Source organism: Brassica oleracea, chromosome C3, assembly GCF_000695525.1.
Source record: "Brassica oleracea var. oleracea cultivar TO1000 chromosome C3, BOL, whole genome shotgun sequence".
NCBI lineage: Eukaryota > Viridiplantae > Streptophyta > Magnoliopsida > Brassicales > Brassicaceae > Brassica > Brassica oleracea.
The window spans coordinates 32830799-32856631 of record NC_027750.1 but is presented as its reverse complement, the minus strand read 5'-3'; the positions used below and the strand labels follow the sequence as shown (position 1 = coordinate 32856631).

Below are 25833 nucleotides of genomic sequence, written 5' to 3'. Positions count from 1 at the left end.
TCCAAGAATCAAGAAAAACAAAGAGAGAAAATATTTGTAAGAGAGAGTTTCCAAAAACAAAATCTTTGTAGTAAACCCTTTCCTAAATATTAAGAGTCTTTTTCTTAAATTTTCTAGTTGTCTAATACCATCTTCATCTCATCGATATTGGATAATTTTCCCAACACTGCAGTTTCATGGATACCAAAAGGGGCTTCAAAGGCCATGCTGAACCGCCTTTTAAGGAGAAGATCAAAGAGCTGATCGAGAATGGCACTCTCAAGAAAAGGTTAATTATTTTCCCTTTCCATCTTCTACTAGACTTTTTTAAAACTCACCCTTTGATTTGTGGTTACATGTACAACATATTCTATCTGAGTGTGACATGGATGGAGCGTGAAATACATAGTCGTGAAGTTCCTCATGCCAAGGCTGTAGCCAAATCTTTTGAAAAACCATGTGCCAAAAGCAAGTTTACAATTCTAATCACAGTAAATTGATCCATTGGATTGTCATTGTTCTCTCATTCATCACATCCAACTGAGTTTCTCTTTGCCGGCAAGGTGATCGGGATTTAAACGATAACGGAGGGTGTTATATTTCATGCTCGAGGTTGTCATGATACGAAAGAATGGCTATCCCCGGTCCCGGGCAGTAAAGCAATTGGAATCATCAGCTCCAGTCCATGTATCGACATGCTACCAATGAACATTAATTGGCATTATACAATTATAGTTAATAAATAATTAAATATGATATGAATTTTTTTCATATTTAGTATAGTAATCTTCAGTGACGTACCATATAGACAGGGAGACGACATCAATTTTTTTATCCTTCAGATTTCCAGTCATGAGAGTTAAAATCTTATAATACCAATTCTCCAAGATGTCAGATCATGATTCGGAGGACAAAGAGAGCTTACCGAATTCCCAAAGTCCTGTGAAAGCTTCGATGGAGAAACTGGTCCAAGTGAGCGGACAACCACCACAAGTGGTGTTAGTAAATAAGATGCGTGCATTGAACCACCATGCCCCGTTAACAGTAGCCATAGTCCCAATGACTCCAAGTTTGAGAACGAACACAAAAAGCCAACACAAATATGTGAACTATAAGTGCCACTCCAGATGTTATTACAATCACCTGGTGGTAACGTAAGCCACTATTAACCAAACATCATTTACCAATAACAGTATCAATAACATATATATACATGCTAGAAAATGCTAGGACAAGCTGCCAAATGATAATTAACTGTCACTGTGACTGATTATTATCTAAATGAAAACTGAATTAGACTAAAACATGTTACATATATACCATGTTCCTGAGCTGGCAATGAGTGGTTGAGAGGAAAAACGAAGGCAAATGCGAAACGGATAGGGATGACCCAAGCAACTGTGGTACCGGTGTGTTTGCCTATATCGCCAGGCTGGCCCAAGTACTTAAGAATAGGAGTTGCAAAGAAGTACATAGGGAGAAGCAGATTTCGTCTTGAAGTTTCGGGGGTCCTATCCGAATTTTTTTAAAAAATCTAAATTAATAATATTTTCATTTTGTTTTATTTTAGAAAAAATATTTTGAATTATATATCTATTTTTGATCAAAAAGAAATATTTTATTTTAAGAAAAAGTTATTAGTTTGGACGCTAAGAGGGATATATCGCAGCTAATGATATTTGTTTTGAGTCGACATTTGTTAACGTTAGCCATTGTTTTTGTTTCCAAAATAAGCTCGTTAATGGAGATCAAAATCAGCGAAGAAGAATTCCTGGATCTACAAATCCTACAACTATGAAGGTTGGATTGTAAGTTCTGTGTTAACTCAGTACTATCTTTCAACAAGTTGACTCATACACAGCCAAGTGTTTGGTGATAATGTTGTTAAACTCATGTCTAATACTAATTGTGTCTGAGTTTAACAGCTCAACTATAAGGTGTTCTTTGCTTATATTAGTTTGAGAGAGAGGGAGAACATGAACCTAATGTGTTGCTCAAGCTCTAATGCTACGAAATATGGTGGGGTGAGGAAGATAGAGTCGGTAACTTTGGCTGAGCTTAATTCCTTTGTTTTGAACGCCTCCCCACAGGTAAACACAAGAAGATAACCTTTGCCTCTCTTAATTTACATCGTTGTAGACCGTTGAGTTCCTATGCACTGGGGTAGTAACTGGCATTGATACCACCTACTGATGGTACTACATTTTGTGCACGAAGTGTTTTCGCATACTGCAACAAGGCTTCTCCTCCTTCACTTGCGCTTCATGTAATGAGGAGAACGCAGTTGGGGTTGTGGGGTAATGTTTTATCAACACAAAATCCTTCCTCCTTCAAGCTTTGTTGATAGTAAACTCTTATAGACATTATATGTCACATTCTGAAATTGTTAATGTGACCGTCTCCGATGCATCTGACTCAGCTGAGTTTGCAGCTTTTGATACTGTAATAAGTTAGTTGACAAATACCAGGGCTGCAGAGGTCTCCCAACAAATGCTAACACTTACCAACTTACACACATTTCTCTGTCCGTATTTTATGTAAACTGCATATTCAAGTAACTGAAATATTATCCCTCACCAGAACGCAGGGCTCCAGTTGAAGCTTTCTCGATTAACTTCTCATCCAAACATCAGAGTTCATTTACAATTCTCACTAGTGCCCAGCCCAACCAAATTTTGAGAATCAAGTCAGTACATTAACTTCTTTATGCTATGTCGGGAAACTACAGATGTTTTGATCATGGTTTAACATTGTTAATGCGCTAGGGTGGCAGTGACAACCCGGTGATTACATGCCTGGTGTTGGAGCTGTGAAAAGAAGTCATCCATGTGAGAACATGAGGGACTCGGACATTAGAGGAAACACTGCTGATGGGAATGGTGATGGGCAAACGGCTGCTCCAAGTGAACCCAATGTCACATGTAGCTGACAAGAATACATGAGAGGATGCAGCAGTTCTGGAGGAAGGGCGCTCCACAAAGAAGAAGAGAAATAGTGAGTTCAACAAGTCCGATGACTGATTGACTATGAAGACGCGCTCACTTTCACTGCTTTTAATAAGTTAAGTTTTTCCAGCTAATCTATTACTACTCGGTTATCAATGTCAAGAAATATTTTTGTTTACAATGAATCAGCTACATCATATAACTCAACAGTTTAAATAAAAATGTATAGAATAAAAGGTAAAACAAACATATAAAAAGAAAATAATATAAGCCAACACAATCAATCACAATTGTTTTTTTTTTAATATTTTTTTTTTATTATCATTGTCAAATTAGAAAAAAAAATTAAGAAATTAAAACAAATTCATTTTGATGAAAAAAATTAATGGACGAACAAGTATATAATCTCTAAATGGAATAATCAAATAGATAGTAATTTTTTGAAAAACCAACAAATAGTAAAATTTAATACTATTTTAAATAAAAATAAATTAAAATTTTAAAATTTTGTTAAACTTTAAATAATATAAATATTATTTGATCATTTGCTCACTCGCCCGCAAGTACTATTTGGTACTTAAATAAAATAAAATTTCAAATGGCATTCCTTCTATATACCTGTCCACATGGCACTTAACAGTATAAGAATGTTCTCTAAATAAAACATTAACTTTACTTTATGTTTAAGTTTTAACTAAATTAACTTTATTATAACTATCGGCTTTTTATTCTATTTTTATTGAATCGATTAGTCACAACCACTTATGTTATTCTAATATGAAATAAGCAACTTTAAAACAAAGTAATACCCGATAGTCGCTAAAAACTATCAAATGGATCGGAAAAAAATATCATTTTCTTTCAACATATTTTCATTTTCATACTTTTGAACATATTCTATTTACTAAGACCATAAAATGAATTGTAAATTCATGTAAGAATAAAATATACGAACCCAGCGCCGGAGTACCACTAGTGTGTGTATATATCGCCAATTTGTTTTAACTTATAACAAAGCCCCATAGTGACCAATAAGCAGAACCCTAGATAGTTTATTTAGTTTGCCACTTAACCAACTTTGTCTAACCAAACTAAAAAGTAAGCAACAAAAATTAAAACAGTCTTAATAATATTATAAAAAAGATATAAATGATCATAGCATAATATATTTCCAAAAAAAGTTGGATATATTTGTACTTATTTTAAGTTTTACTTATTTTTTTAGATATTGTATGTTAATTGTTTACTTTTAAAATAAAATAACATTAATTATTGGCTCTTTTATTTGCACAAAATCTTAAAGGTTAAACAAAGTTCAAAACCCCAAATCCTAACAATTCAAGAAAATCTCTAACTGATGCAGTTTTCCGTCGGCACACCGTGGATCTTTTCAATTTGGTTATCAAACGAGATAAGTATTCATAATCTTTATATATTGCCTCAGGCTCATCCTTTAAATGCAAACTAGAGTATGTTATTTTCTTTATCAATGCATCTTTAGTTTATCAGTTTTCTTTAGTAATTTTAATTTAGGTCTCAATTCAATTTTGTTAAATGGTAAACAATTTAGTACTTGTAATATTTGGATTTGGAAAATGTAATTAACGATTAAACAAAGTTCAAAACCCCAAATCCTAACAATTCAAGAAATCTCTAACTGATGCAGTTTTCCGTCAGCACACCGTGGATCTTTTCATTTTGGTTATCAAACGAGATAAGTATTCATAATCTTTATATATTGCCTCAGGCTCATCCTTTAAATGCAAACTAGAGTATGTTATTTTCTTTATCAATGCATCTTTAGTTTATCAGTGTTCTTTAGTAATTTTAATTTGGGTTTCAATTCAATTTTATCAAATGGTAAACAATTTAGTACTTGTAATATTTGGATTTGGAAAATGTAATTAACAGTTAAACAAAGTTCAAAACCCCAAATCCTAAAAATTCAAGAAAATATCTAACTGATGTAGTTTTCCGTTGGCACACCGTGAATCTTTTCATCTTGGTTATCAAACGAGATAAGAATTCATAATCTTTATATATTGCCTCAGGCTCATCCTTTAAATGCAAACTAGAGTATGTTATTTTCTTTATAAATGCATCTTTAGTTTATCAGTTTTATTTAGTAATTTTCTTCAATTCAATTTTATCAAATGGTAAACAATTTAGTACTTGTAATATTTGGATTTGGAAAATGTCATTATACGATGAAAACAAAATTTAGATTTTGTACTGTTTTTCTAAATCATCTTTATCTTTTAGTATAAACATGTTGGACCACTAAGATAATATAAAATTTCAAAAGCTTAAACTTTCAGTATTCTTCCCTCGCAGTATAATAAGAAAGCATACATTTAAAAAAAAAAGGAGAAAGGGCAATTCTCTCAAATAATTTTTTTTTAAGTTTTTGTCACAAAAATAACACTTAAGGAAGAAGATGATTAAAACAACCTCTTTTTATTTTTAAAATTTTAAATTATATATTTTTTTAAAAAAAATTTGAAACCCTATCTTCAAAACACCACCATTTAACTCTAAACCCTAAATCTAAATTAGTTAACCTATGATATAAATGCATTTTATCTTTTAATAAAAAAGATTTTGGTCATTTTTTTCATTGAAAGCTATTTTTGTGAAAATAAATTAAAAAAAAAAATATACTAAAAAAATTCTCAAAGAGAAAGCATACAATTTGCGAGAAAAAAATCGCAAAAGAATATTGTCCTCGCAAAATTGAGGCGGAATTGTGAAGAGATTACGATGCCAAAAAAAAATCATCGTAAATCTTCCTTAAACTATCGAAGGAATATGAGGGAAATTTTTGAATTTCCTCAATTATCTCGTAAGTTTTCAAATCTGTTTTTTTTTTTAATGTACGTAAAGAATGTTATGTTTTGTCATCTTTTTGTTAAAACCAAAAGTGGCTTCTATCAGTTTCCCTTTGTTATTCTTTTTTTCTCCTAAATACTGAAATAACAAAAAGAAAAGAAAAAAAAGGGTTGAATTTTTGTGGCCGTTGATCAAAACCAGGAAAGAAACAGCAGAAAGAAATCTGAAATCCGAGTATTAGCCAACCACAGTCACGCGTTCTGTTTAACAACACTCTCGACGAATCCAAATCAAACTTGTCTCTTCCCCTCACTACCTTACAAAACCCCTAACCCTAATCTTCTCCTTCACTCGCCTGAAAATGGAAGACGAAGAAGGCATCGGGTTGATTTTAGCCAGAGCTACCGAGCTCAGGCTCAAGATCACCGATTGTATCGAAAGCTCCAGCACCGCCGTCAGCGACGACGGCCACGGCGGCGGCGGAAACGAGCTTTCTTTTCCCGGAGAAGGAAAGAAGGATGAGACTATTGCGAATCAAGATAAGGATTTTGACTCAATCAGCTCTGGAGATGTAGAGGAGGAGGAAGAAGAAGCTGATGAACAGCTTCTGCGTATCCGCGATGCTCTAGAATCCCTAGAGTCTCAGCTTGCTTCTTTACAGGTTCTAAAACCCTAGATTTCACCTGCTTCTATGTCTTTTTGTCTCAATTAGCCAAAACCAGACCAAAGTTTGTGGCTTTTAGTTGAAACATTGATTTGGTCTGAATTGGTTTCAACTGTCTTAATTCTCAGTTAATAAGATCTATTATCTATCATGGTATTGATTGGTTTTCTTGTGATAAAAACCAGAATCTACGGCAAAGGCAACAATACGAGAAGCAAGTGGCTCTCTCTGAGATTGATTACAGCAGGAAGGTGTTGCTTGAGAAGCTCAAGGACTACAAAGGGAAAGAGCTCCAAGTACTGCGCGAGGCTTCGACTTTTGCTGGCGAAAGAGTTGACTATCAGAACGATCTTCTCCTTCCTCCTTACCCTGTTCATCCTCCTCTCTCCCTCGGTTTAGATAACAACAATAATGGCTACCTACCTCATTTACCGTCTAAGCAGAAGATATCCGATGCAAACGGGTTTGGGTCAGGACACGTGAGAAAGGAAACAGAGGTTGAAAGTCCCCATGGAGTTGTTCGCTTCTTAGGCTCTGTTGCCAAGATCATGCTTCCAATCTTCGGTGTGATTTCAATCTTGTATGCTTCTGGATATGGTCCAGAGATCAGGAAAAGAGGCGCGTCGCTGAAGTTTCTCCCGCAGAGAGTAGTCGGAGGGAAGAGAACATCGAACCAATGTCCTCCAGGGAAAGTTCTAGTGATTGAAGACGGTGAAGCAAGGTGTCTTGTGAAGGAAAGAGTCGAGATACCCTTTCACTCGGTGTTACCGAAACGAGATGTAACTTACGGATACGGTTGAATTGTTAAAACGCCCTACCACTGTAATATTATTATCAATGCCTCCTGAGTTCAGTGTGTAAAGTTTCAACCTTTTGTCTCTCTTTAGATGGGACTTTATTCTAAAAAGCCCTAGAACCTTATCAAAAAAATTCTAATATGCCCCAGTTCTAAAAAGATTTTCTTTTTGAATATTTTTAAATCAGAAAACGAGTAAAAGACATCTAATAAGGACTTAATGAATTTGAATAATTACAAACCCAACCATGGTTCAATCGGATTATCCAAATCCAAACCTAAAACATATGGATCTTTCCATCATTTTTTTTCCCATCTGATTTTGAAGGTGTTCAATCCGGATATCGGTTCGGTTTAGGTTTGGTTTTTTTCGGTTTTCGGTATTTCGGTTAGTAAAATATAACTATCATTCTAAATCCATATTTACTTTGGTTCGGTTCGATTTATATACCGTCGGTTTTTGGTTTATTCGGTTTTATACCAAAAAAACATAATTATTTAGTTTGAGATCATATAAAATGAATTTTAGAGTCATATTGTCAACACGGTCATTTATTAAAAATATATTACATGTTCAAATAAATGAACAAAAAAGTAAAAATGCTTCTACCATCAAATAAAATAATCAAATCTATAACTAAAATCAAAGCTTCAAATTTTGAAAATAAAAATATGAAACAAAACAGAAACATGAAAGAAAAGTTTTTTCACTCTTCCATATTTAGTGTTTCATTAAAGTCATGTTTTTTCAATTGAACATGAAACTCTGTTTGTTTACAGATAAGAAAAAAATTGTGAAAATTTTTCATTAATTATTGTCCATCAAATTTATAATCTTCATATTAATTTAGTGAAGACTAAAATTAATCAAAAAAGATCAAAAAAGACTTAGAAAATAAGAGGTCTGAATTGCGATGTATTGTTATTTAGTTATAGTTCAAGTGTTTTACAAATTAAGGTTTTTTTATTACTATAAAATTATGGTAATAGTTAGTTTATATGGTATATACCAAAACCAAGCCATATTGTCTATTTCGGTTCGGTTCGGTTCGGTACGGTTCGGTTTTACCATATTGAATAGCCCTAATTTTGATTAATAAAACTTGTAGAACATACAAGAATGAGATCCTAGAACCTATAACAGGGAGACATGAACCCAAACAACGGCCGATTTAAACCCAACAACAGGTGACACTCGAAAAACTACAAAAATTACAAGAGTACTCCTGATGCAGATAAATACTTGGGACAATTGTTATTTGTTATGAACTATTACGTAGATGTCCATATAGGTTCATAAGCTCATCTTCTAGAGGTTTTAAACTAGTCTTGTCTTTCTATATATATGTATCGTGGTCTATGAAATAATAATAAGATTAACCAATTTCCTCTTTCTTTCGATTCACAACACTTCGAAAAATCTAAAACCCTCGCCATGAAAAAAAGAAAAAAAAATTCCTCATAGCTTATGACGTCATCTTCGTTTCGCTCTTAGACGGGGTCTTCGTATCCATCTTTGACGCCTTCGATTGATGTTGCTACCACTACCATCAAGATAAGGATTACTCTCTATACTTTAATATCATACTTAATCGATCATGCTTTAACCAATTATTTAGATCTGATTATTATGTTATTATGAGAGAATCGTTTGTTGGTCATGTTTCTTTTTCGTTTGTTTGCTCAAAATTTAATTACTCGAGATGCTATTGCTTTGAACGACTTGATTTGACTGGTGCTCTTTTATACTCATAAAGTAGCTAATCGCGTAGTCAACTTTCTGAAATATATTGTATCGTTATTGATCTGGTTTTATTAATTTAATAAATCACCAGAGAAAATAAGTAGTCTTTTGATAACAGAACGGCTTTGTATTATACTTCGATTATAGCATTCAGATTAATTTTATGACTGTCAATGGTTGTCCATCTGTTAAAGATGACTAGTTTAATTTAATTTTACAGGCTGTAATTTGTATCGCTTATTGTTAATAGGTTTGGTTATCAAGAGCCCTTCTTTGTTATTTACTGTTTTATTATGAAAATCAATCGGTTTGATTATAAGTTATAACCATCACCGCTTAACTCACTATTTTTATTGTTGATACTGTGAACTAAAAGTTAGAATCTATAACTACAATTAAAACCTACGAATCATTTCTTGTTATAGTTGATACTCTTTATTGTCATATGTGTTGATGTTACACGTCAGTATATATGGTTATTGTTTCATTACTTAATTCATTCATACAGTTAACACATGACATAGTCATGGTATTATTATTCACATATATACTTTGTTCTTTTAGCAATATAATATGAGTCTGAGTTTGACCTATTGCTGTCAATACAATAAATGATATTATTTTATATGAGTGGTTCTTGTTTCTCACTAATTTATATTTCACCAGTTGATACATTCGTCGAACTTCATGTACAAGTAATAATATGCGTCTTCTATCATGTTTATGGTTTCATATGCATTACAGTGTATTTGTTCTAGCGGTTCTATAGTCATTATTCTTTATGCTTGATTTAAAATCATATTTGTATATTCTGCCGCTCATTCCTTTTATATGTTTGGTCTCTAGTCCATAGATTAACGAATATTATTCTTTTGAATACTACACATGTTTTATGTATTGTTAGTAATAGTATTGGGATAATGCCACAGAATTAATTTTGATATTATATATTGATGTTTACTAACATATCAATATAGCCATGTTTTATGAGCAATTTTAAATATTGCAGGGTTATGTATATTTGAGATTCTACCTGGCCGAAAGACAGAAAATGTTTTAAAGATCATCTTCATGCCAGATTTCCAATTCATGTTTTACTTCTACTATCGAGATAAGTTTATATTCCCTATCATGCTTAATAATAATTTATAGTCAAATAAAGCTTTGATTAAATAAATTAATCATACATGTCATTTGAGTCGTTTAAATATTTTGTTGAAAAGTTAATCAATATAATCTAAAAATGATTAATGGCATGATAGTAAAAGGATAGTGAATAAAATAATTAATATATGAATATTATTTATTTCTAAAATAACATGTTTATGATAATATATATCTCTATATAATTTGACATATGTGTTTTATGTTATAGTTTATTACCATTAAATATATGAGAATTTTAAGTTTAAGACTTGACCTTAAAATATCCATAAATTTTTGGATAACAATCCAAAAAGGTATAATCATCTTAATGTGATTATATAAAGCTCATTATTTATTTTGCTTCTGGAGATTATAATACCTGAAGTCTATAAATAAATCTCAACTATGTTGGATGTTAAGTTTAAAAGCAAAATTTCTCGAAGAAATTTTTTATGATGCATATATATTAGAAAATAAATTTTTCATACATGTAATGTTGTCCAACAGACACATGACTGAGAAAAGAGATTAAACAAGTTTATACGTGTATCTTGTCTCCTTGAGACTCAAAAAATAACGAGCTATTGGCGTAAGATGATAAATCACGTCTAGTTGATTATGATCCATTCTCTTGAAGAGAATATGAAATTTTATATTGAGAAAGAAAATCAACATTGGTCAAGAAAGTATAAAAGTGATTGTAGATGTGAATATGGATATAAATAAGGTCAAGATCCAAAGAGTTTCTTTTTAGAACTCATACTCTCACTTGAAGTTGAGAAAATAAAGATGATAATAAAGAATATATATGATTCATTCATCTAAAGATTGAAAGAAATTTATTGTGAGTACAATGTCTAGTAGTATCAAGATTATTGGAAGCTTTAGAGGAGAAGATACATGCTTGCTTATGGGAACGCAACTTAAAATCGTTAATGCGTTATATTTTTCCAAATTTCAAAAGTCAAAAGAATCTAAGATATAACACATGACCTTAAGTTGGGTATGTTGTTGATTCTAAAATGGAATTAAATTCTAAATATATGAACTTGAAGTGTCATTATCTCGAGGGGGAGAATTAGAGAATCCCACATCTCTAGTAAGTGAACATCGAGAAGTATGTTCAAACTGGAAATATATTTAAAGAGTCATTTATAAAATAACACCATGAGATTTAGAATCTAATATTCTTGAGACAACAAGTAAATGGAAATGTTGAATATCTTCAATCAGAATTATTACCAAGGCACTATTGTATTGTACTACACAATGATTGAAAATGGAGATAAATATAATAGTAAACAATAAGTTTACCAAAAAGGTAATGTTTGGCAAACCGGTTCTGCTGTCCCGGGTTAGTAATTAAGCGAAAGACAATCATATGGACATTCGTTAAAGAACCAGAAGATTCTTACCAATAATCTGTTATATGCTGCTTGCGTACAAGGAAATATAATAATATGGTTCTCACCAGCTGAATAGATATGGAATCTATTTATACAAGGAGATGTTTGTGGACTTGATCACAACCCACTGGTGGACTGATCATCCACCATATGTTAATAATTAAAACATCGATAAGAAGGTCGTATGTATCCTTGTCACATATTCGCAACCTGATGTTTGCGAGACCTATTGGTAATACTGGTGAATTCACAACCCTTTGATAATTATTTTATGCATGTCGAGATACATGATGAACATCTCGTAGCTAATGTTCATACTTAAGACGCAGCAGTACTGATTCGCATAATGCCAAAGAGTTCTTAAGAACTCTCCCCATCAAATTTGTTTTGGGTCAAGAAACAAAGATCCCCATCTAGAGAATTTGGATAATTTGTAGTTGCTCCATCACACCGCAAAAATATGGGACCTCGAAAGAGGTTATTAATATGTTAGATATGATTTCCATTGATGATATTATAAATTTTATTTAAAGACTCATAGTTAGTCTATCCAACACTAAGAGGAGAAAATAAACAGCTGGAGAATAAATGAGTTGGATGAATTATCATTGATCATCGGAGTAAAGAGCGTAAATAGTAGTCCAAAATGAATGTATGGAGATAATTCTATTACAAAGATTAGCTTATGAGTTGCAAGGCTCATTTACTGACCCTAAGAAAGTGATTAAGTCACAAGTACCAGCTGTAAATGCTCCAATTAAAATGGATGTCCCAGAAGGACAATATCAAACTGCTAATGAGTCTAAAGAGCGCTTGAAGCGTGAAAGACCTATCGGTTCCAAATAAAATAATCCTCGGAAAAGAAAAAGAGCATGAATGAGAATGGCATAATCGAGGAATGAAAAATTAAGGATCTCGAAAAGAGATAGAAAACATGACAAGAAAGAATTCAGGTATCTGAGAATAAAAAAATCTCAAATAGCTATGTCATGTCTGGAACAATATGAACCGATATCAAATCGACGTCGTGAATACTTATGCATGCAATGTAGCAGTTGATGAGAATGAAGATCATGAAACATCTATTAAAAAGTGTACACAAAGAGAATGATAGGCCAAAATGGAAATAAGCAATAGATGAAGGATTAAATCTCTTGCAAAGAGAAGAGAATTCAGACCGATAGTCCGTACAGTGTTTTTAAAACCGGACCGACCCGATGGTTGGACCGGGTTCGACCATGAACCGGTTATATAGCCGGGTTGGTCTAGTAATTGGTTCGACCAAGAACCGGCTACATAGCCGGATTATATTTTAAATTTATTAAACCAATAAAAACCACTAAAACTATCAAAAATCTATAAAGCATTCATATAAACAAGAAACTAATTTATATTTATAATATTTTATGTTCAAAATTGATTAATATTTTAACTATGCATCATGTTTACTAATATTACTTTTATATTTAAATACTAAAAAAATTAAACCATATTATTGAACCAGGTTTGACCCGGTCGAACCATATTGAACCGTGACCCAAAATATTTCCGGTTCAGCTTCCGGTCCGGTTTTAAAAACACTGTCGTACACCTAATAGTGCAAAACCAGTGGCACACAAATGGGTCTTTATCTGAAAGAGTGAATGAGATGATGAATAGTTGTGAGATGCAAAAGAGTAGTTGCACAAGAGTTCTCACAAAGACCTGAAATTGTTATAAGAAACACATCATTATGTGGTGGAAGCATCAACTTTCAAGTTTCTTTAGTCTGGCAACAAAGAAAAAGAATTAAGAGCCACTGGAATGATAAACTGCAAGAAGCAGTAAACCCCATAAGGATTTGGACTGCTAGAAGCAGTAAGTGCTAGTTCTCGAGAACATTTCCACGTGAGTATATTGAGAATATATGTGAAAATAATTATTGGTCATGAGTACCATAATATTGGAAAATTTACTGATCTCTTTCATGATTGAAAGATGTGATTTCGTATGACAAGAAAGATAGTCATAATTGTAACTTTTACGAGAAGCAAAAGGATAACTCGTATGTATAAGTATGCATAATGTGAAGGTTTAGAAGATTGTCAAAAAAAAAAAAAAATTGAATACAGAGTCCTAAAAGACCAAGATATGATATTTGTGTGAAAGAGATACTACAGACCATAAGTGCAAAGGTCTAAAAGATTATCTGACAATCAAACGAGCTTATTCACTAAGGATATGCTTATAGCAATTCCTAAAAGGATGATATATATGATGAGAATACATTTCCCAAAGATGATGCTTCCAGGGGGAGAATATGATGATGTGTGTGGTTGTACTCTTTTTCCTTATCATGGTTTTGTCCCATTGGGTTTTCCATGTCAAGGTTTTAACGAGGCAACAAAGAACACGCAAATGATAGATACCTTGAGAGGAATGTTATCACTTAAGTGATAAAGATATATTTGAGACTAAGAGAAGGATAAAATGAGATAGATCAATCATACTTGAAGAAGAATCAATGTATGAACACATTCCATTCTTGAGACAGAATCGAAGGTCAAAATTTTTCCAATCAAAGGAGACCTTATAGATGGAATAAAAATATTAAATTTGTGTCCAGAGAAAGATCTTTGAGTCTATTTTCATCTCCAATTTGAATCAAGTCATTCTCCATTATAGAACTCGAGATATGACTGTTTTCGTGGGACATGTACAAGCTGTCTCAGATACCTAATATCGTATGATATTCAAAATACCGCTCGGTATTTTCATCTTACCAGAGCTAGATCGATGCCTAAAGTTAGAAATGGATTTTACCTCCGATTTACAAGTGGTTTGAAGTCATTTTATACTACGGTCATCAAGGTATTCAAGTTTCAGTGAGGAGTGTCAAATCTGCCAAGAGAAATGAACTGGTCCAAGCTCAAGACAAAGAAGTTAATTCATCACATTGGATTGTGTCATATCAGATATCTCAAGTTATGTTCTCATCGGGGGAAGTAGATGCGCGCTGCACTCTTTTGCCCTTAACTATAGTTTTTCCCACTGAGTTTTCCTAGTAAGGTTTTTAATGAGGCATCATCTTATGCGTTTTAGGATTTATTTTGTATAATGGACATCCAAAGGTGAGTGTTATGAACTATTATGTGGATGTCCATATAGGCCCTCATCTTCTAGAGGTTCTAAACCCTACTCTTGTATTCATATATATATGTATCATGGTCTATGGAATAATAATAAGATTAACTGATTCCCTCTTTCTCTCGATTCACAACATTATTTATTTTATTAGTTTTTAGATAATTATCTTTATTATTTTAGGATTTTATGGTTTTCTTATATATAGTCGTTTAGGCTTAAATTTGTATTCAGATTATTAATATTGATATTTTATAAAGAGTTTTTGTTAAGCACTGAGAAGAGTATTCTCAACCTTGTTTTCGGTAGATCTGTGGATCTCAACGAGTTCAAGAAAGCAACGTCTCCTAGGTATTCTCAGAATCAATAGGTTACTTGCATTATCGTAGCTTACGCTACATCAGGTGGTATCAGAGCTGGTGTTTTGGTGTCTTAATCAAAACTCGATTCTGGATCATGGAGAATTTGTTCGTGGAAAGTGAAGTAATTATTTACAAAGAAATTACTGGTCCTGCCATCTATGATCGATATGGTGAGGACATGATGATGCTCGAGCCCATTGATTTTGTTTTCAGCAAGGATGCATTCATGACCACAAAAGCATACGTGAGAGATTTCATGAGTGCAATCAAAACTGAAAGTAAATGCACTACACGTGCATTGGAAGATTGGGAATCGTTTGGCTACTCATTGATCAAGGCATTAAAAATTAAAGAGTTGTGTGACTACACGGTGGTTCTAGAAAAATACATTGAAAACATATTCATTCAGATGAATAATTCAAAGATGTATCAATGGTGGAATCAACGAGCAAAGAAGATAAAAGAAAAACAATATCTACAGAAGAACAAGATTTGAAGGTTAATCTTTTCCAACCCGGAAAAAATGATGAAGATACATATTTGGAATATTTCCAAATATCTTATTGTTTATTTTATTAATTATATTAATTTAGATACTTATCTTTATTGTTTTAGGGTTTTATGGTTTTATTATATATAGTCATCTAGGCTTAAGTTTGTATGGAGTTGATTGATTATTATTAAAAGTTAAGAGATTTCTCTTTTGTTTCTTGTTTTCGGTAGATTATAGGTGATCTCAACGAATTTAAGAAGACGTTGATTCTTAGGTATTCTTAGACTAAATAAGATTCTTTGTGTTATTCTAGTTTTTCGGGTATTCTTAGAATCAATGGATTTCTAGTTCTATCCTATAAAGCTTCCGCTACATCAACTCTAGACTCATATAACCAAAGCTAAAGACAGTCCTTGACAAAGGAAAATAATATTAATCTTTCTACACTTTGAACAGCCGAAACTCTTAACGAGAGAGGAAACGATGCAGTGGCCATAACAACGAAACAAAACCAAACTTACTTGAACCTTCAGTTCATGGTACCAAGCCAGAACCAATACGAATAACATCAGAAACCAACCAGAGAAGAACAACAATTGGGGCTAAGCTCCCTCCTCAAACGAACCTTCATCAGAAATCTTAATACCCTCAACCTCATTATAATGCTCCAACCATACGAAGCCACTGAGGAACACAAGAGCAAAAGACAAACCGGATAATACACTTATTCAGTGGCCGCGAGAATGACTCTTTCCTAGAATGGGACAAGCAACCTGAAACTTCTCAGAGATGTTAGACATGTTCTACTCTCCACACACCATCACACCACTATCTCACACCGAAGCTAGAACAACGGTAAAGAAAGATAAACACTAAAATCCAGACAAGGACACCTCAGATTCAGCCTTTTTGAAGCTATAAACACATCTGACCCGAGTAAAGATCTCAAAACATGGAGTGAGTTGATGGATTTGGTCACCGGACAAACAAAATCTTACAAGGAGCTAAGTAAAAAACAGAGAAGAAGACGTTTGCAGGTGAACTTCTCCGTACCTCTACCAGATCCGGCGTCTTCTTTGTCATAATCAATTATATCTGTTAGCTCTGGCTGGAGATCTCTTCGGGAACCTCTTCCACCGCAACAAAACAACTACTCAGAAAAAAATCTCTGTCAAACACGAGAAAATCAAGAACAAAAGCAAGCTAAAGGAAAGATTAAGACCGTCGTCGTGGCTGTGTAAGTCCAAACACGCCAGTCTTAACCAAATCTGAGCAGAGAAACTGAGTTTTAAGGGAGAAGGTGGAACTTTCTCTCTCTGGAGGCTATTCAACTAATTACCTCTCTACCGTGAAAAAATTTGTCAGATCTTTCCATCATTCTCTCACGATTTTTTTGGGAATTTTAATCTTTTTTTTTTCTGACCTTTCGTTTTCTCTTCAACAGAAAAAAAATCGTTCAGTTCCATAACTCTGTTTTAATTCAGGCTCTATTCCGACGACGGAACGACTCAATCGTCCCGTTCTTCCTCCTATCAGAGGTATATTCGTACAATTTTATCTTTGAAACCAACGAATTAATTCAGGCTAATAATGGTTATGGCGCATTCTCGTTGGTCATATCCAGTGAATTGGTAAGCTAAGCACTTTTAATCATTCGTAACCTTAGATTGTTGTACCGAAGGACGAACGGCTATGCTTGATGTGAGCGCAGTCGCAATTCTCGTGGACGGAGTTGACAACAGAGAGTCGTTCGTCGTCATTGGCGGCAGAGAATTTCGTGGCGGCATTGTTAGCGAAGGAGGCAAGTGCAGTGGAAGACCTCGTATCCTTTCTCGTGCTTCCTTTTTTACTCTTAACTTCTTTTCTAATCCGTCGACAATCGAAACCCCCCAAGGTCAATCGAAACACAGTTGATTTAGTTTGATGAATTTCCTTAATTTTGTGACTGTGTGAATCAGAGAGCGCTTACCCACATTTCACCAGAGGAAGATCCAAACTTTTACACCCATTGAGTCGGAAAATTAGTTTAGCAAGATTGAGTGGTATTAGTATTAAGAGAGACACAACAATAGGGAACATAAGCATCTAATGTAAGAAGAAAGTTTGCCTACTGAACAACAAAACCAGCGATACATTTTTCTCTATATTTTGTTTTGTTTCAGGCTTCAAGGCATAGGAAAAGCAGGGAGCATTTTCGGTGAAGTGGTGAAATTACTAAGCATATAAGTTCTGAGACGGAAGCAAACATGAGGATCAAAGAGGCTTTGCCGGGTGGCGACCAGCGTGCTTTGCGAGGAGCGTGTTTTTACTATATATTCAACAATAGATTCTTTCTTCCTGTTGCAGAGTTGTTCCTTGAAAGCATTTCTTCTGATCTTGGCTTTAGTGGTGATACATTAGCTGAAGGTGTTGGATCTTGGATATGTTCCGTATTCAATTATTAATCATGTTCCTGGGCTTGTATGTTACATCGTCTAGGTGGAACTCTATGCATAAGTAGTTTCGAGTGGATGTCATAGAGAATGCGTTAGTCATGGTTTTACTCGGACCAAGTCATGTGCATTGTGGGCAGTGGCGGTTTTGTTATGTTTTTTTTTTATTTGTATTCTTAAAATTTTAATATTTTGAATGTGTAAATTTTAATATTTGGGTTTTATAAATTTTTATAAGATTGAAACAGGTTTGGACTAATGGAATCCCCTAAACTATATTTGCGAAGTGATTTTGCCACATGTACTCTCTACAATCAATTTCACAAAACAAATATGACATGGCTACTAAAATTGATGACATGGCTTCCGAAAAAATATAACATGGATAATTACATTTAATGTTGATTTATATTTTTGGCAAACTTATTAGAATATGGTAATAATTCATATATTACATTTAATATTGATATTTCTTTTTGGTAAACTTTTTTTAAATATGGTAATAACTCATACATCATCTATAAAATAAATATATTCATATATAACATTTCAAATTTTGAAATGTTATTATTTTTGTATAATTATACAATTTGTATTACTAAAGCTTTCAAAAATTTCTACAATTTTTAAAAAAATTAAATATCTAATTGTAAAATCATTAGTTTCTTATATATATACAAATTTTATAAATATTGTTTAAGCTAAATTTTTTATAATTATACAATTTTTACTAGTTTTATGCAAATTGATTTAATATATATCAAATCTATATTAAATATTAGTAAGAAAATAGTAAAATATATAATATTTAAAAATTTTATTTTTAAATATAAATTAGATTTAAAAAATTTCTTACTGCACATGGTGCAGGAAAACACCTAGTACTAGGTATTAGTATATACAAAAAAAAAATTGGACTATTGAAAAAATGTCTAAACCTTTAAACAAAAGGGGAAGTAGCACATGTTTTAAACTAATTTTTAGGTATGATTATTAAGAAAACTATTTAAAAAAAAACATTCTTAGACTTAAAAAACTATTAAAAACTTCATTAATTTAAAATGTGAGTATGTTATATACAAAGATAAATAAGACATTTAAGACATGTAAAACATATTTAAAACGTATAAAATATATTTAACATAAATTTGAAAAATATTAAAATAATAATATATTTGCACTTAGTAGTACTCAAGGTAGTAGTAATACTATCTTGTTCATAGTAATACTTTTGCAAATTTTAACATTTATTAGTTATACCACATGAAAAATAAAATATTTCTAGTAAAATCGATGCATTTAATCAGTTTTAGTTCGTATATAATACTTTCGTAGAAACAAATTTTTTTAAATATGTAATTTATGTGATTCACCTTATTATAGCTTCACCATCAAGACATTAAAGATTTTGTGAAAAAGATAAGTTTTCTAACAACTTAAGAAATATTAAAGATTTCATAACTAATTTGATATCTAAACACATATTTAGACATATAATTTCAAAATACATAAGTTATATCTTTTAAAATATAATAAGCCGAAAATATAAAGTTCTTAGAAATATGTATAAACATAGTAGTACAAGTTAATCCAAGGTAGTTTAAGGTAGTTCTAGTAGTGAATATATATCCTTTTCCGTTTAATGAAGAATACAATTTTGATATTTTTACAAAGATTAAAAATGATTTAAATGCATTCATGTTCTTAATAAATACATCTATTTAATCAAAAGTTTTTAAGATGAATATCAAAGAATATTTACATTAATATTAAATTCAAAATAGATATAACTAAATTAGGATTCTTAAAGATTTACTTAAGAAAAAGTGTCTTACTTTTTATGAAACAAAGAGAATATTATTTATAAGTTATATAGATTCTTAAATTCAATTATAAATATAAAATAATAAAATATCTTATTTTAAATTTGAAGGCTATATAAAAGAGATAAAAACTTTAATTAAGGAAAATAATTCATATACACAGTTTCTTAAGAAATATTTTTGAAATTAATGATTGATTAAACTACTATTGAAATATATGTTTTATTAAATTTGTAATTTTGAAAATATTTTCATAACCTAAATTAATATAAATATTTTATTAAATTATGTTTGAAATTGTTGTTTAACATATTATTAAAATACATATTTTATTAAATTTGTATTTTTGAAATATTATTGAAATAATTATATAGATATTTTGAAATTAGGTGTTAATTAAAATGTGAAATATCTTATTTTAAATTTGATAAATTTTAAATAAAAGAGATAAAAAATTAGTTTTGGAAAATAATTATATAAATATTTTCTTAAATTTTATTTTGAAATTAATTGTTTATTTATTGAAATAGTATTGAAATAATTTATTTTGTAATTTAGTTATTTATAAAAAATATTTGAAGATAAATCGAAATTTTTAATTTCGTTTCCATAATTGTTAGTAATATTAAATATTAATAATTCTTTTAAAAAAATAAAAAACGGAAATAAATCTGAAAAAAAAACCCCACTCGTTATAGAAGAATAAGGTGGGATCCACCTGAAAAAATAAAAGAAAAAGAAACAGTCGTGTGGGTCTCGCAACATATGAAAAAAAAATAATAATAATAAAGAAAGAAATGGTAAGAAGGGAATGAAGAAAAGAGAAGGTTAGTTAGAAAATAGACGGGGTAACGAGAATAAATTTTTTGTAAGTGGGGTAAATTAGAGTACTTTATGTGAGCTACAAGTTTTGTTCTTGATTGTGCCTCTCAGCGTATAATCTTAGATGTGAGATCCATTTGCAGGTAGTATATATGTTCTGATATTTAATCAGATGGTTTCAGTGTATCACAACTATCACCACTTGCGTAATGGTAGGCAAATGTATTAGTTAGTAAAATAATGAGAGATTTTTTATTGTGGTCCGACAAAAGTTTGATCAATCGCAGAAGAGAAACTACCACAAATACCATATTCATATTACTATTTTTCAAGTATACACTAATCATTTTTACCCTCACTTTTAATGAAGGGTTAAAGATACTTATATCCCGAGGGTTAACTAATTCAAAAAAAAAATTTAAATAAAAGTTTCAATTTGAAAAAGTATAATTTGAAAACATAATTTTTTTATTTATTTAAATAATGATTTATTATATATATAGAGAACAAATGTATAAGAGTATTTTACCACTTAATAAAAAATGTATTTTTGAAAATATTCCTTTAATGTCCTTGAAATTTTCCCATTGCAGAATACTAGCACATAGTTTTATTTTGTTACCATATAACTTTATCTGGAACTTGGTTAGCAAGTACTGTCTCTTGGATGAGTCAACAGGGTCATCATCAAAACCTTTACATTAATTTAAAGTAATATCATATTACTAATTATAAAATTTACTAATGCATTATTTAATAAAAATATTTAAAATTTTAGTAGGATTTTGTTAGATTTATTCTCAACAGATTTTGTTATAACTAAAAAATAAAATTCAAATTTATAGTTAAAATTGATTTATTATCAATATCCTTATTATTTATTAAGATTTTCAAGAAGTGTTATATATTTTGTTGGTTAATGTAAATAATACAAGAGAAATTTTCATGTTTACCACTTTGTTGGTACCATTATTCATGTTTATTTTGACAAATGGTTGGTTTCATTTTTATTTTCAAAAGTTTATTTTTTTCAAAATAAAAGAAAAAATGAAGTAACATTCGCTCCAAAGGTTTGCTTCATTTCTTTATTGTAAAATGAATATTTAAGTATATTCTATATGGGATAATTGGTTGGACTATAGATGTAGGAGTTTAGTTTTAAAATTTAGTCTATATTTTTATTGTCGTAGTTTTATGAGAAATTGCCACAAATACCACATTCATATATCACTTTTCATGTCTACACTAATCACTTTTACCCTCACTTTTAATAAATGGTAAAATACACTTATACCCTTAGGATTAACTAATCTAGACTTAGGGCTTAGAGTTAAGGGGTGCAGTAGGGTTTTTGGAATATGAAATTTAAGATTCTAATAAATATATAAATAAATACTTAAAAAATTTTAAAAACAATTTTTAAAAAAGTTTCAAACATAATTTTCGATTTTCAAAAAGAAAATTTGAAAAAAAATAAAACAAAAATTTCGGGAAAAAAAAAATTCAAAAAAAAAAAAATTCAAAGAAAATAAATTTATAAAAAAGTTCGAATTTGAAAAACTATAATTCGAAAACATATAAAACAATATAAGAGTCTTTTGTCACTTAATGAAGAAGATATTTTTGAAAATATCTATTTAGTGGTGGTAAAAATGAAAAGTGGTACTTTGAAAGTGGTAAACATGAAACTTCCCCTAGTTTTATATTATTTGCTGTAAAAGCTATGCCGAATCGGTTTCCGGTCTGATTTTCAAAACATTGCTCTACACTTTAACTCTATTATTGATTTTCGTAGCAATATATTCAATAAATAAGATGTAAAAAAATATGCTCTCACGTTCTTTGTGAAATTATATAGAAAAAAATATTTTATAATTTATTCCTAAAAGTTATCCTGTTTATTAAAGAATACCACAAAAAATCAATTCATCAAATCCTAGTATATAAAAATATTTTAAAATTTTTAAAGAAGAAAAAATTTGAAAACTTTTTCATTAGTTGAAAAGTAATCTTAAAACACGGTTTACACCAAATGTTTAGAAAGACTTAAACTTATTTAACAAGAAAGATTTTAATTCAATATTTTGTGCCCTAAATTATGCTTAATATATTGATTTTATGGTCTTCATCACCTAAAACCCTTAAACCTAAGTGTAAATCCTACATATGTAGATATCACCATCTCCAAAAATCAACATAAAAACTTACATCGTAGTACATTTTAAAATTTAATATGTTACAAATATTACTATAATTTTAAATTCAATACTATCTATTGAAATATTTTTTAGAAGTACAATATAGATATATTATAGCTGACACGAAAAATTAATATATTTTTGATGTTCAATATAGGGATTTGAAGACAATTTTTAATAACCCATATGGTTACTAATTATTATAAAATCCATAACTCATAAAATTAGCTCATTTCAATTATTATTAACAAACTCTTATTTTTATACCATAATTAATAAAATGTCTATATCATAATTAATAAAAGGGCAATTCTCTTAAATAGACAATTTTCAAGTATTGATCACAAAAATAGACCAGAAGGAGGAAAATGACAAAAATGTTTCATTTAATAGGTAAAAAAATCCTAATATCCTAGATATATAAAAAATTTAAAAAATTTAAAAAAATTAAAAAAAATATTTTTTTATAGTTTTAGATTATATGTTTTCAAATTCGAACGTTTTTATAAAATTTTCTTTTTTTAAAGAATTTTGAAAAAAATCATTTTTTTTCAAAATTTCTTTTTGTAATTCGAAATTACTTTTTGAAACTATTTTAAAAATTTTTATTTTTAATATTTATCTTTTATTTTATAAAATTTTAAATCTCAATCCCAAATCTCCACCCCTTAATTCTAAACCCTAATTTTTGTATTAATTAACCCTAGGAGTATAAGTGTGTATTTACAATGAAACATATTGGTCATTTTGATCCTTAGAGTCTATATTTGTGACAATAACTTTTTAGTGTTATCCTAGTGTATTTCCCTTAATAAAATATCTATATTACAAAAAGCGTAAGTATCACAATGATTCATATAGTTAGGTCAAAAAATATATTTTACGATAACAAAAAATGTTTTTAGAATTGAATTTTACAAAATAATAAATTATGTGCTTTTCAGGCACACGTGAACATCTAGTATATTCTATTAAAATAGATTCATCATTTTTATCTACTGTTGATAAGTCATTGTAGAACAATTTAATTTATTACATAATATGATATATTTTACCATGGAAAATTGCCTAAAATACCACGTTCTGGGCGGTCGAAACGCGGGTTAGCATGGAATGCATCCGAACTGGCCAAACTCGTCACGGTGACCCAACGCTTCACGATTTTGCGGACGATTACTCGGTAACTCGGCCGCTTTTTTAGAGCAAGGCCTGGGATAAGGTATGTAAATCCAAGGAGAAGGGAGGACTTAGTTTTCGCGATCTCTAAGATTTTAATACTGCTTTGCTAGCAAAGCTGTTATGGCGTTTGATTGACAAACCAGATTGTTTGTTCTCAAAAGTATTTAAAGGCCGATATTTTCGGAATACTGATCCATTGGATCCTCACAGATCTTATTCACCGTCTTATGGTTGGAGAAGTATCTGCTCAGCTAGATCTCTGGTTAATAAAAGGCTAATCAAAAGAGTGGGAACATGACAGACCATCTCCGTATGGAATGATCCATGGAATCCTACTCCTCACCCGAGATCAGCAAATAAAAAAACACTATCCCAATTTTTAAATCCTTCTTTGAAGGTGGATCATCTCATCGATCCGTTGACGAAATCTTGGAATGCGGACTTGCTCAATCTATACATACACCCAGAGGATGTCAAAATTATTAGAGGTTTGGCTATAAGCCGGAATGATAGGCAATATTCTTATGGATGAGCTTTCACAGAGTCAGGAAAATATACGGTTAAGTCTGCATATAGGGTGAAATCATTATTTCTAGATAAAGTATAAGATTTGGTTCCTTATGGTCCGCATATTAAACCATTACTAGCTTTCTGCTGGAAACTTAAATGTGCCCTGAAACTTAGACATTTTATTTGGCAAATTCTCTCCGGTACTATTTCGGTGGCAAAAATTTTAAGGGCACGAGGTATTAATTGTGATACACGATGCAGTATTTGTGGTGCCGAGGAAGAGTCAGTGAATCATGCTTTATTTGAATGCCCATCAGCTCTGCAAACCTGAGATTTATCAAAAATCCCTCCAGCCCCTGGTATTTTCCCCACCGCTTCGGTGTTTACAAATATAAATTATCTTTTCTGGAGATTGCCAAAAGAATATGATTTTAACAACTTTCCATTGATATTATGGTACATTTGGAAAAATAGAAATAATAAAGTTTTTAATAATAGAGATGGAAACCCTCAGGAAATTCTTCGAATTGCGGAAGTGGAGAGTGAGGTATGGGCGGAGGCTCAAATAACAATTCCAAAAAGGTAGTTTCAGGGTACACAAGCTTTTGACTGGCAATCTTCGGGTCCTTCGAGGATTTGTTTTATAGATGGTGTGTGGAAGGAGAATGATAAATTCTCCGGGCAGGGATGGTTTTGCTGAGGCGTAGGATCAGAAGATAAGATATGGGGGCGATGAATCTCTGAAGAAGCTTATCAGCTCTACATGCAAAATGTGAAGCTTTGATATGGGCTATGGAGTGCATGAAGACCCTTGATTTTTCAGACGTAGTTCTTACAACAGACTGTTCTCAACTGGTGAAGATGGTGTCCTCACCTGACGAATAGCCAGCTTTTGCTACACACTTGGAGGAGTTTCGACGCAGTAAGAGTTTCTTTCCTTCCTTCAAGATTCAACATATACCAAGAGCAACTAATCTAGTGACGGACAAGCTTGCACGAGGTAACACTATATTTTACTATGACTACTATATTTTTTTTGACATCATATATACAGACTCATAATAACTCTGTGAACCAAATTCGTAACACTGCATCCATGTGAACGACGAAAGACGGTTGTTTTTTGGCATTGCGTGCTAGACTATCCGCCCGTGAATTCTCCGTCCGAGGTACATGAATGATTTCTGAGTTGCGGAAACTTGCTTTCAAAATCTTAATGTCTTCCAGATATATTTCAAATACTGACCATTCTTCTGGTTCCGAAACGATCTTCACAAATTGAGAACAATCTGTTGCAAACGTGACCTGAATCTGGTGCAAATTCCTCATACACTCCATCACCCATATTAGTGCCTCCATCTCCGCATGAAGAGGTGATAGAG

The 25833-nt window shown here is 31.3% G+C and overlaps 2 protein-coding genes and 1 long non-coding RNA gene across 4 annotated transcripts; 2 read left to right on the top strand and 1 right to left on the bottom strand.

Moving 5' to 3' along the window:
* Positions 1-292: 292 nt before the first annotated feature.
* Positions 293-1453, bottom strand: LOC106330415. The gene is made up of 3 exons (XM_013768884.1): positions 1300-1453; positions 905-1122; positions 293-677 (listed from the first exon to the last, which is right to left on the bottom strand). The coding sequence occupies exons 1-3, from the start codon at positions 1451-1453 to the stop codon at positions 615-617; spliced, it is 435 nt and encodes a 144-aa protein (XP_013624338.1). The 3' UTR covers positions 293-614.
* A 4534-nt stretch (positions 1454-5987) lies between these two features.
* Positions 5988-7365, top strand: LOC106328399 (plastid division protein PDV2-like). Its single transcript, XM_013766835.1, has 2 exons — positions 5988-6414; positions 6603-7365. Exons 1-2 carry the CDS (start codon positions 6115-6117, stop codon positions 7215-7217), a joined length of 915 nt encoding a protein of 304 aa, XP_013622289.1. The 5' UTR covers positions 5988-6114; the 3' UTR covers positions 7218-7365.
* An 8881-nt stretch (positions 7366-16246) lies between these two features.
* On the top strand, positions 16247-18130 carry LOC106334336. 2 transcript variants are annotated; one of them, XR_001268585.1, is made up of 3 exons: positions 16247-16787; positions 16932-17025; positions 17154-18130. It is a non-coding gene; the product is annotated as an uncharacterized LOC106334336 (long non-coding RNA). The 2 variants fall into 2 exon arrangements; XR_001268586.1 differs by having other exon boundaries at positions 16247-17025; positions 17154-17577; positions 17650-18130.
* The last annotated feature ends 7703 nt before the right edge of the window (positions 18131-25833 follow it).